This window comes from Somniosus microcephalus, chromosome 10, assembly GCF_052327205.1.
Source record: "Somniosus microcephalus isolate GS21.2 chromosome 10, FLI_Smic_1.0, whole genome shotgun sequence".
NCBI lineage: Eukaryota > Metazoa > Chordata > Chondrichthyes > Squaliformes > Somniosidae > Somniosus > Somniosus microcephalus.
Window position 1 is genome coordinate 24,448,710 of NC_140996.1, and position 12,975 is coordinate 24,461,684.

Genomic DNA, 12,975 nt, shown 5'->3' on the forward strand with positions numbered 1-12,975 from the left:
TAAATTTCTCATCAAATTAACAAATGAATGCATCGCACCCACAGCATGGCTCCATCAGCTGAAGTCATTGGGCTCTTGACTCGCAAACTGAAGGTCTCATGTTGAAGTCAAATTTTGTTTTTATTGCATGGGATTTTTAACACTGTTTTAAGGATCAGGTTCCTCAAGTGCGCCTGTTTATAATTAAGTCCACTGGTTTATGCTGGCTGAATTAGTGAGATTTAATTGTTACATGTGATTTTCACCAGTGTTTTTTGGAGATCTAATTATATAATTTTGCTCATTTTTCCATGAAAACCGCAAATCAATGGCTTTGGTCATACGTTCCAGAGCTTCCTGTTTTCCAAGTTAATTTGCGTCCATTGTGAGTAATATCCACCTCAGCAAGGAGAAAGATACCCTCTGTGCGCTGAAATTGTAAACCCATTTGTAAGCAGGTTTTCGATTATTTGACACACACAATCCACAGAGGAAATCTTCTCAAGTGGTCATGGTCATGTGAACGATGCCCCTCTTGCTCTTTCAAGATCAGCATGGAGAACTATGCAGCTTCCTTGTGACAGGAAGAGGCTGCATGGTTTGCAAGATACTTCCCCAAAGCCATCCGAGAACGGTATGGTATGGCAGCTGTAGCTACTATGATCGGAAAGCCCTGCAGCGGGTAGTCAAAACTGCCCAACGCATTACCGGCACCCGGCTACCGACCATAGAGCACATATACCAGAAACGCTGTCTACGGAGGTCACGGTCCATCATCAAAGACCCTACCCACCCCAGCCACAGTCTGTTCGCCCTCCTGCCATCTGGGAGACGCTACAGATGCATTCGCACCTGTACGACCAGATTTAGGAACAGCTTCTTTCCCAGGGCTGTCATCCTACTGAACTCCACAAATAAACTCTAAAGCCTGCACATCTGCCAATGCACTTTATTATGGTTATATTTATGTTAATATACTACAAGCCAAATGTATGTTGAATGTTTAAATGTCTTAATCCAAATGTACACTCTCGGGAGCCGCAAGCCTACATTTCGTTGTACTGCACTTGTGCACTAACAATGACAATAAAAGTTGATTTGATTTGATCTCGCTTACTTTGTGCGCCTTATGCTTCTAGGTTAGACACGGCAGCTTTCTCAAGTAGCTGCTTTTGCAAAGTCAGTTATACCCTAAACAGCCAGAAGAGAGATAAAAATGGCCTGAGTGCATTCAGTACAACAGTCTGAAACCTCCTAATATCCAACATATCCATGCCAAATATATTCTACCTGAAAGAGACCAGTTATATTAGTCCTGGTAATGGTTGCCTAATTGGCTTGTGATGAGAACCACTTTTAAGCACAGCAATACACAATTTTCACATTTATAGTCCAGTTTCTGATAAAGTTTTACTCTGAAAGGTTAGATGCGCAATTGCCACCATACAGAAGGGACTTACCAGCGATTCATTGGCACACTGAAACACGTAGCACACATACTGATTTAGTCCCGGTTCAACACTTTCTCGACAAATGAACCCAAAATGGTCAACGTGTTTTATACCCTGGAAGGATACAGTTAAAAGATGCCGGTTAGATATAAGGCAATCAGTAAAAAGAGTAGAAGCAACTTCTGAAAGTCTTCCCATCAGCAACCACCAGGGTTAAACTGACAAAATACCACCTTTTCTTGTTAGGACAGCCTCTGGCTGAACACTGTCATTATGCCACCTAACAAGGATTGGCATCATTTACAGACTGCTGACTGCTCTCCCCCCCGCCTCCATTGGTGGTCCAATACCGCCATCCTCACGGCGCATTTCCTTCCCACGCCAATTGGAAAGTAAACCCGATGGGATGATTCTTGACTGCCAGTCAAACAGCCTTTTTTCCCCATCTCCAATATTTTTATGACTAGTAACTGAAATTTTATTGATTTGTACTTGAGCAAGAATACCAATCCTACCCCCAAGCGCAAACTCTCATCTTAATGACTGGTTAAAAAAACCAGAAAGGTAATTTAATCTAGGTTAGAAATATTTTCTAAATGCCACTGTAAGGATTAACCCAGTTTAGGCTGTGCAGTCATGAACTCATGCTTGCCGACAAATTATTTGTAACATTTCCAGCTGTCAAGTTTTTTTTCAGGTTTTATGGGGATTTTATGATACTGACTGTAATTGGTCTCCTGAGGGAAGTCATTACCAAACAGCTCGCCAGAATGAAGCAAGCTAGAGTTAAAAATAGTTTCTAAGCAGAATTTACAGTTGGTCCAGGCAAAGTTATAGGAACTGGATTGCGGAGATTCAACGGAATTTACATCATCACATCAGGTGTTTGTAGGGTTGTCAACTCTGATTGGATGTATTCCTGGAGGTTTAATTGCTTGAGATCCCACCCCCCACCGATCCTCCCCCATACTCCATTGGTTGTCCAACACCTCCATCCTCACGCCGCACTTCCTTCCCACGCCAATTGGAAAGTAAGAGGTGGTCAGAGGCTGGGTTTTCTGTGGCGAGTGTCTCACCTCCTGACTCCCCAAAGCCTTTCTACCATCTACAAGGCACAAGTAAGGAGTGTGATGGAATACTCTCCACTTGCCTGGATGAGTGCAGCTCCAACAACACTCATGAAGCTCGACACCATCCAGGACAAAGCAGCCCACTTGATCGGCACCCCATCCACCACCTTAAACATTCACTCCCTCCACCACCGGCATACCGTGGCTGCAGTGTGTACCATCTACATGATGCACTGCAGCAACTCGCCAAGGCTTCTTCGGCAGCACCTCCCAAACCCGCGACCTCTACCACCTAGAAGGACAAGGGCAGCAGACGCATGTGAACACCACCACCTCCGAGTTCCACTCCAAGTCACACACCATCCTGACTTGGAAATATATCGCTGATCCTTCATCGTCATTGGGTCAAAATCCTGGAACTCCCTACGTAACAGCACTGTGGGAGTACCTTCACCACATGGACTGCAGCAGTTCAAGGAGGAAGCTCACCATCACCTTCTCAAGGACAATTAGGGATGGGTAATAAATACTGGCCTTGCCAGCGACGTCCACATCCCATAAACAAATTAAAAAAAGTAAACAAACTCTTTATTACCCGATGGGATAATTCTTGTCTGCCAATCAAACAGCCTAATTTCCCGATCGCCAATCATTTTATAACTAAAAAATGAAAGTGTTCATAGAATTGAAAAAAAAACCACACATTTCTTTTAATGTCCCTTTGATTTTTCTCCAGGGTGGCTCACAGCAATCCTGGAGGATTGGCAAACCCAGGTGTTTGTAAGGTTTGTCAAATGATCTTTCGTGGAAAAAAGAGGCTCTTCCATTTGCCATGCTGGCCTGATGGTCCAGGAAGCCATTTTTCCTGAGATTTACTGTCCACTCCTAAGCTCCCGGCACTTAACAACCTCTCAGAAATGAGCGGCAGACCGTACCAGGACTGAGCAACAGACCATCATGCATCTGCGTCCATGCCACAAACAAGATTGCAGCCTTGTCAAGGAGATCAGTCAAACTGAGGCGATTTTATTTTTTAAATTTTTTAAATAAAATGTAAAATAACTCATCACAAAGTATACCCATCAGTGAAAAACTCAAAAAAAATCGCATGGGGAGATAATCCTGAAACACACCTCGAACCACTCTTGTTGTGAAAATGATAACAATTGTGGACAGCGCCTAATTATACCAATTATACAATAACTAAATAAAAAGTGAAGATAAACACTGGAAAAGCCAGATAACTACAAACCTGAGAACACGAGGAAATATTTTTGAAATTCTTTTCAAGTACAACTGTTTTGGTATCGGGACTGATGAGGTTAACTTCAAACCGACCGACCTATGAAAACAAAACACAGATATGATTCCCTTTGAAAATAAAACAAAACAGCCTGTGTTTCAGTCAGTACACCCACAGAACCACAGGACGAATGTTGTTAAGATCCTCATTGTGTTGAAAGCGTATGACACTGCCTTGGGATATGTACGTTTACAGCTCTGCCCCGTGACAACCACGTGCTTGATGAAAGAAGGAAGATTTCTTTGTGACACAAACATACACAGGGGCAGCTGTAGCCAGCTTTCAGTCCTCCTTCGTTTAAAGAAACAGCAAACCAAACACACATAATTATCATTGTTTAAAAGCAAAAACAAAATTAAAAGCGGATTATTTTTGTTTTGGCATTTCTCTTTCTCCAGTTTCTCTCCGATCTCCCCTCATGACCTCTCCGCGTTCATCTTGTACATGAGATTCACTTCCTGCTCCCTCGACCCTATTCCCACCAAACTGCTGACCACCCAACTTCCTTTTCTGGCTTCCATGTTAGCTGATATTGTTAGCGGTTCTCTCTCCTCAGGGACTGTTCCCCTCTTCTGCAAATCTGCCGTCATCACCCCTCTCCTCAAAAAACCAACCCTTGACCCCTCCATCCTTGCAAACTACCGACCCATCTCCAACCTCCCTTTCCTTTCCTTTCCAAAGTCCTTGAATGTGTTGTCGCCTCCCAAATCCGTGCCCATCTTTCCTGCAATTCCATGTTTGAATCCCTCCAGTCAGGTTTCCGCCCTTGCCACAGTACCGAATCAGCTCTCATCAAAGTCACAAATGACATCCTTTGTGACTGTGACAAAGGTAAACTATCCCTCCTCGTCCTTCTTGACTTGTCTGCGGCCTTTGACACGGTTGACCACACCATCCTTCTCCAACACCATCGTCCAGCTGGGTGGGACTGCACTCGCCTGGTTCCATTCTTATCTATCTAATCGGAACCAGAGAATCACCTGCAACGGCTTCTCTTCCCGCTCCTGCATCGTTACCTCTGGTGTTCCCCAAGGATCTATCCTTGGCCCCCTCCTATTTCTCATCTATATGCTGCCCCTTGGCGACATCATCCGAAAACACAGAGTCAGTTTCCACATGTACGCTGATGACACCCAGCTCTACCTCACTACCTCTTCTCTCAAGCCCTCTACAGTCTCTAAATAGTCAGACTGCTTGTCCGACATCCAGTTCTGGATGAACAGAAATTTTCTCCAATTAAATATTGGGAAGACATAAGCCATTGTTTTCGGTCCCTGCAACAAATTCCATCCCGCTCCCTGACATCTGTCTGAGGCTGAACCACACTGTTCGCAACCTTGGTGTCATATTAGACCCTGAAATGAGCTTCCGACCACATATCCACAGCATAACTAAGACCGCCTATTTCAACCTCCGTAACATCACCCATCTCCACCCTTGCCTCAGCTCATCCACTGCTGAAACCCTCATCCATGCCTTTGTTACCTCTAGACTTGACTATTCCAACGCACTCCTGGCTGGCCTCCCACATTCTACCCTACGTAAACTTGAGGTCATCCAAAACTCGGCTGCCCGTGTCCTAACTCGCACCAAGTCCCGTTCGTCCATCACCCCTGTGCTTGCTGACCTACACTGGCTCCCGGTTACGCAATGCCTCGATTTCAAAAGTCTCATCCTTGTTTTCAAATCCCTCCATGGCCTCGCCCCTCCCTATCTCTAATCTCCTTCAGCCCCACAACCCCCCAAGATATCTGCGCTCCTCTAATTCTGCCCTCTTGAGCATCCCTGATTTTAATCGCTCAACCTTTGGTGGCCGTGCCTTCCATTGCCGAGGCCCGAAGCTCTGGAATTCCCGACCTAAACCTCTCCGCCTCGCTACCTCTTTCCTCCTTTAAGATGCTCTTTGACAAAGCTTTTGGTCATCTGCCCTAAATTCTCCTTATGTGGCTCGGTGTCAAATTTTTTTTTGTCTTATAAAACTCCTGTGAAGCGTCCTGGGATGTTTTACTACGTTAAAGGCGCTATATAAATCGAAGTTGTTGTTGTTGTTCCCCTTCTATTTTTCCCCAATCTCCTTGTGGCAGGCATGATCTATGGCTCAGAGGGCAGGTATGCAAGCAACCTACTCCAAAACCTCCATCCACTCAGAGGTATACGAGAATCCCAAGTGGAAACAACTGCTTATATTAACAATCACAGCACATGGTCAGGACAACCTAGCCCCCTGTGTTCGATGTGGTGGAGGGGTAGAGTTGGAATAGGCATGTGTCACTTGCACTGTAGTGATGCAGTGACGTAAGCAATTAATATTTTTGCTTTGTGGTTGGAATAATTACGCCGTCGTGTCCAACAAAGACAAAAAAACGTTTTTCTGAATTGATTGTGTAATGACAGTGCCATTGTTAAGTAATTAAATCATGACTTTAAGCTGCCTGAACTCCACTAGGTTCTAAACAGTGAATGGACCTGTTTAGATGCACGATGAATGGATTCATTTTTATTAATGTGTTTGTACAGCAATGAATCTGCTGGTTAGATACGCGATATGCATGAATGAACTGCAAAGCTATAAACCTGAAATAAATTGCACATATTATACAGATTATCATCTACATAATAAAAATGAATGTGGGAGAATCCTGACTCTTGTAAAGGACACGCTTAAAACTGCAGTGCCCCAGTTGTGTGTGGCTATCAGGCACTCTCCTACTGGGAAGTAAGGAAGTTTCCACTGGCATGAGGGTCGGTAACCAGAGGATACAGAGGGGGCGATTTTCTGACGTCAGAGGAGGCGGGTTTGGAGGGGGGAAAGGTGGGAAAATCAGATTCAATGAGGGCGGGTTCGGAACCTGCCTCCAACCCGCCTCCGCGGGATTTTGCCAGTGCCGGTTTTGGAGGTCGGGAAACAGTCCCACCTCCAGCTGGCCATAGCGATACTTGTGATCATTAAATGCTCGTTAAGGGCCTCTCTAAGCCTATTTTGAGAGGCCCTCGTGACTTTGAGCATTTCGGCATGCTCCACGCACCTCCTAAACCACGCCAAGTAAACCTGACGGGTTGACTTGTGAGTGGCCTCCTCACAGCTGCAGGACTAACAAGACATCGTTTATTGCATCCAGGATTACTTGCAGGTGCCAGACCTTGAATTTAAAAGGTCTCTGAGCACTTTTAGAAGGCCTTCCAAAGACAGAGGTGCTGCAGCTTGAATCAATCAACTGTGGGACCTCCTTGGAAGACCCTCTTCCTGTTGCAATGAGCACTTCCCCAAAAGAGGCATCTGCAAGCAGCATGGGAACCATTTGTTTTCTTTCTGCATGGACCTCAGATGAGGATGAAGAGGAGGAGGAGGAGGCTGAGGGGGAGGATCTGGAGGAAGAGCAGGAGCAGGAGGAGGTCAGAGCGCTGGTGTGTCGACCAGTGGCAGCGGCAGCACGCAAGCACATGGCTGTCCGGGATTCAAGGGATGAACTTATCCTGGCCAGATTTCCATAGGTTGCTTGAGTTGGCACATGTCCTTGGCTCCATCCTAAGACATCATTGACAATGGACATGACTCTCTGGCCTCCTTTCACTCAGGCCACCAACCTGACAATGCAAGTGTGGCAGAGCCCGCAATCTGGAGCTGCCTAGGCGAAAGAACAGATGGCATAACACTAACATTTTGACTTCAAATCATTTTAATGCTTTCCAACATTCATCAATACACAGAAACATTCTCCCAATCTGCACACAGATCTGGAGGTTATATCCCTTGCCAGCTGTATCCACACAGCCTTGGTTTCTTTGGCAGGCCTCTTCCTCCCAGATGAGTAGAAGAGCACCTCCATGCTAGCTGTCACCCCCTCAAACAACATTTGCAGCGCCTCATCCGAGAGCCTCGGGGAGGCCCTTGCCTTGGAATTGGACATAATGGTTTCTCAGAATATGTGCAGGTGGTGCAGTATAGGCAGAAATGCTGTGGAATGAGCCAAGGCAGCAAAAAACCATAAAATCAGACTGGAAAAGTGCTGTCAACAGAGGCAAGTTTCAGTCCCAAAACACTAACTGACCAAGGGCATCCCACACCTCTGAAATCAAGTGGCCAATCAGGGGAAAATCGCAAATTTTTGTAAACTATCAGTGGAGGCGGGTTTCAAACCCACCCAAACTGAAACCCGCCTCCAGTGAGAAAATCGCCCCCAAATTTAGGATAACTGGCAAAAAGTCCAGGGGGAAAATGAGGAGAATGTTTTTACACAGCGAGTTGTTATGATCTGGAATGCACTGCCTGAAAGGGCGGTGGAAGCAGATTCAAGATTACCTTTCAAAAGAGAATTGGATAAATACTTGAAAAGGAGAAATGTGCAGGGCTACGGGGGAAAGAACAGGAGAGTGGAACTAATTGGAGAGCTCTTTCAAAGAGCCAGCACAGGCACGATGGGCCAAATGGACTCCTTCTGTGCTGTATCATTCTGGGAAACCTGCAGGTTGAGTTGGCAGAGGCCTGAGAGCAGGTTCAGTGTGTGTCTATTCAGCCAGGGGAGTGATGCATATCAGAGGAGATGGGATAACTAGAAAACAGGGTAAATTAACATGAAAACAAAATTACTTATTCAAATACTGTAGAGTAGTGCCTCAATCATTCTGTGGGTAGCCCAGAAGTAAAGAAACAAAAATCACATCCCTAATGGGGTCTGTTGTTTAAGGTTACCACTTCTTCATAGGCAACAGAGTTAATTGGTCAGTCAGATTTTGTACACTGACAGTACTGGTCTGTGTTGGTGTTGGTGAAGGGGCTGAGAACAGATCTTGGGAAAATAAAATGGACAACAATATTGGCAAACAATAATGTAGAACAGCAATGGGAAACAGTTCAACAGAGACCAGGAAAATATATTCCACTAAAAAAAAACTAAACACAAATGGGACACCATGGATGAATAAAGCCAGAAGGGAAAAAATGAGGGTAAGGAAAGAGGCATACATTAAGTACATGGACAGCAGGGGAGTGCATGATAAGGGAGAATACAAAGAGATTAGGAGAGAAGTCCAAAAAACAATTAGGAAGGCAAAGAGGAACTATGAAATTAAATTATCAAGGAACATAAAACAAAATAGTAAAATATTTTACAGGCACATGAATAAAAAAAGGAAGGTCGGGATGGGAATAGGGCCACTAAGGGATAGACAGGATAATAACACAGGCAGTGATAGAGAGATGGCAGAAATATTAAATAATGACACTGCTTCAGTGTTTACCAGGGAGATAGAACAGGTGGACATGACATTGGATCTTGAGATTAGTAATGAGATAACTGTATTTAAAATAAAATGAGGAGATATATTAATTAAACTAAATAAACTCCAAGAGGGAAAAAAAACCTCGTCCGGATGGTTTACATCCACGCATTTCAAAATAATCTAGGGAAGAGATAGCAGAGGCATTACTACACATATTTAATAATTCATTAGAAAAGCTGTAGTGCCAGGGGACTGGCGGATAGCTAACATAATACCTATATTTAAGAAGGGAGACAGAACATGTTCAGGGAACTCTTGACCAGTCAGCTTAACTTCGGTGGTAGGAAATATAATGGAATCCCTACTAAAGGAGAAAACAGAAGAACATCTAGAATCCAAAAATATAATAAGGATGAATAGTCAGCATGGATTGCAAAAGGTAAAGTCTTGCTTGACCAACCTCATTGAATTTTTTGAAGAGGTAACAGAGAGAGTAGACAAGAGTTATGCAGTAGATGTAATTTATCGAGATTTTCAAAAGGCCTTCGATAAGGTACCACATATTAGACTAATGAATAAGGTCAGAGAATGCGGAGTCAGGGGACAAGTAGCAGAATGGATAGCTAGCTGGCTTCAAGACAGAAAGCAGAGAGTAGGAGTAAAGGGTAGCTATTCACAGTGGCAGAAGGCGGGTAGTGGTGTTCCACAACAATCAGTGTTGGGACCATTGTTGTTCACAACTTACATTAACGATTTAGACTTTGGAATCAAAAACACAATTTCTAAATTTGTGAATGACACCAAATTGGGGGGATAGTCAATACTGAGGAGGACTGCAACAAATTACAGGAGGACATTAATAAACTTGCGGAATGGGCATATAATTGGCAAATTAAATTCAACACAGATAAATGTGAGGCATTACATTTTGGTAGGAAGAATAGGGAGGTCACTTATCATTTGGAGGGTGCGAGTCTGGCTGGGGTAGAGGAAAAAAGGGATCTCGGAGTACAAATACACAAATCACTAACAGTAGTAACACAGGTTAACAAGGCCATAAAAAAAGCAAACCAAGCACTGGCGTTTAGAGCCAGCAGCCTTCTCCAGCCATGGCCCCCCACCCACCCCCACCTCCTGTGGGACATTCCCTCAACATGTTTGTAGGAAGCAATGTGGTCTGCTCTTTCCCCATAGCCCTGCCTCAAGGCTCTCTCAATGTGATTCCGCCCCCCACTGCCAGCATGTTGAAGCTGGACAGGAAAGCATTAGCAGCAGTGAGAGTATTCACGAGAGTGGAGCCCCCAACAACACTGCGCTTAGGACCTGTGTCTCTGTAAAAGTTCTCGGAGCAATCACACCATCTGTGGCAAGACTGTAATCCGGAGAAGATTCCCTACGGAAATATGGCGAGTGGACTCCATGGGCAGGAATTTAATTCAGGAATCGGGTTGGAGGCGGGACTACAACTTTCGGCGTTGTACCGCCTCCATCGAGATGCGGCCAATCCACGTGATTTTAACTTGATTGACCTTGTTGAGCCCGCCCAGCGGGCTCAGCAGGCCAATTAAGAGCCACCCAGCAACAGGTGACATCACAGACTGAAATTTCATCTATCAAGAGCTTTTTGACAGTTCGCAGCCATTCTGCTTTCTGTGCCGGTGAGATGAGGGACTCCTGAGACCTAAAGGAAGGAAGGCTGAAAAGGTAAGAAAAGGTAATTTACACTTCTTTAATCACCTTAGACACACCAAACACACTTACCTTTGCACTCATGCACACATCACTCACCTGTACACCAACATCTCGACCCCTCCAAGCCCTTCATCCCGACAGCCCGCCTCCTCTAACTTGGCGTGGTTTGGATCCATCGGGAATCCCACACTTCAACCTTCAAAATAGGGATTAGGCTAAAAACTGCCTGTTAACTACCTGTTAACAGGCAGTTAATTGGCACGAATCCCTTCCTGCCTCGGGTAGGCGGGTCCCAGTGCAGGGTGGGTACCCGCCTCCTTTGAAACTGACATGGAGGCAGGTTTGGGTGCGGGATGGGGTCGGGACCCCTGATTTCGGGATTTTAACCCCCCGCACACCTCCAATCCTGACTCCACGGCCCAATGAAAATCCTGCCCGATGCCTCCACACTCCTAGTCAGATTCAAGTGATCCCTGTCGATCCTCCTGCTCAGATAGCAGTCGCCTTTTACCAGCAGGCCCTGTAGGGTCCAAGGGGGGAAAATTTGGTTGGTTAGCGCCTCCTGGTAGCGCCTCTGGGGGTCGCTAACAGGGCGCTAGGAACTTAACACCTGAGCGCAGCGATTTTAGCATTGGCGCTAAACACTACCGCCACGATCTCCTGCACCCACAGATCGTGACATCAGTCGAGCGTGCAACGCCCCAGACTGGATATTGAGTCGCGCCTGAGGGGAACATCTTCAAGTCGGGAAGGGGCTGGGGGAGCGCTATTTAAAGGCGGGCGCTTCCTGCCTTTTCTTGTCAGCAGAATTTTTGGTTTTAACGCTGTCCTAAGGAGTTTTGGCCCTCAGCACCACTTTTTAGGTTCCTAAGTGCCGAGCTCTTTCCCTGGGCCTATCCATTAGTGCTTCCAACACAATTGCTTTTGAGGTCTCTCCAGGCCGAGATTCAAGGCTGCAATGAGCAGGGTGTGGCTGGCCAGCAAGATGGCCCCTTCCCTTTAAGAACTGGATGGCACCAGTCTGTCTGGTTTCCATGGTAACTGACATAGAAACATATAAGATCGGAGCAGGAGTAGGCCATTCGGCCCCTCGAGCCTGCTCCGCCATTCAATGCGATCATGGCTGATCATCCAAATTCAGTACCCGGTCCCCGCTTTCTCCCCATACCCCTTGATCCCTTTAGCCTTAAGAAATATATCCAACTCCTTCTTGAATATATTTAATGAATTGGCCTCTACTGCCTTCTGTGGTAGAGAATTCCACAGGTTCACCACTCTCTGGGTGAAGAAATTCCTCCTCATTTCTGTCCTAAATGGCTTACCCCTTATCCTTAGACTGTGCTCCATGGTTCTGGATTCCCCGACCATCGGGAACATCCTTCCTGCATCTAGTCTGTCCACTCCTGTCAGAATTTTATAAGTTTCAATGAGATCCCCTCTCATTCTTCTAAACTCCAGCGAGTATAAGCCCAATCGACCCAATCTCTCCTCATACGTCATTCCTGCCATCCCAGGTATCAGCCTGGTGAATCTTCGCTGAACTCCTTCCATGGCAAGAACATCCTTCCTCAGATAAGATGACCAAAACTGCACACAATACTCAAGGTGTGGTCTCACCAAGGCCCTGTACAACTGCAGCAAGACATCCTTGTTCCTGTACTCAAACCCTCTCGCTACGAAGGCCAACATCTCATTTGCCTTCTTAACCGCCTGCTGCACCTGCATGCTTACCTTCAGCGACTGGTGCACAAGGACACCCAGGTCTCGTTGCACTTCCCCTTCTCCCAATCTATTGCCATTCAGATAATAATCTGCCTTCCTGTTTTTGACACCAAAGTGGATAACCTCGCATTTATCCACGTTATATTGCATCTGCCATGCTTCTGCCCAATCACCCAACCTGTCCAAATCATCCTGGAGTTTCTCGGCATCCTCCTCACAGCACACACGCCCACCCAGCTTTGTGTCGTCTGCAAACTTGGAGATATTACATCTAGTTCCCTCGTCTAGATCATTAATATATATTGTGAATAGCTGGGGTCCAATGACCGATCCCTGCGGTACCCCACTAGTCACTGCCTGCCACTCGGAACAAGACCCGTTTATTCCAACTCTTTGCTTTCTGTCTGCCAACCAGTTCTCTATCCAAGTCAATACCTTGCCCCCAATCCCATGTGCCTTAACTTTACATGCTAATCTCTTATGCGGGACCTTATTGAAAGCCTTCTGAAAGTCCAAATACACCACATCCACTGGTTCT

The 12,975-nt window shown here is 45.7% G+C and overlaps 1 protein-coding gene across 6 annotated transcripts in view; it reads right to left on the bottom strand.

Moving 5' to 3' along the window:
* tbc1d4 (TBC1 domain family, member 4) overlaps positions 1 to 12,975 on the bottom strand; it is a 318,286-nt gene that overhangs the window by 106,613 nt on the left and 198,698 nt on the right. For all 6 annotated transcript variants that reach the window (XR_015079695.1, XM_085998495.1, XM_085998496.1 and 3 more), the window contains 2 exons: positions 3,753 to 3,842; positions 1,440 to 1,544 (listed from right to left, as the gene is read on the bottom strand). Coding sequence is in view for 5 of the 6 variants with exons in the window: in XM_085998495.1 (XP_085854621.1) it covers positions 1,440 to 1,544; positions 3,753 to 3,842 (195 nt within the window). In the remaining variant the exon portion in view is untranslated. The remainder of the gene's footprint in view (positions 1 to 1,439; positions 1,545 to 3,752; positions 3,843 to 12,975) is intronic.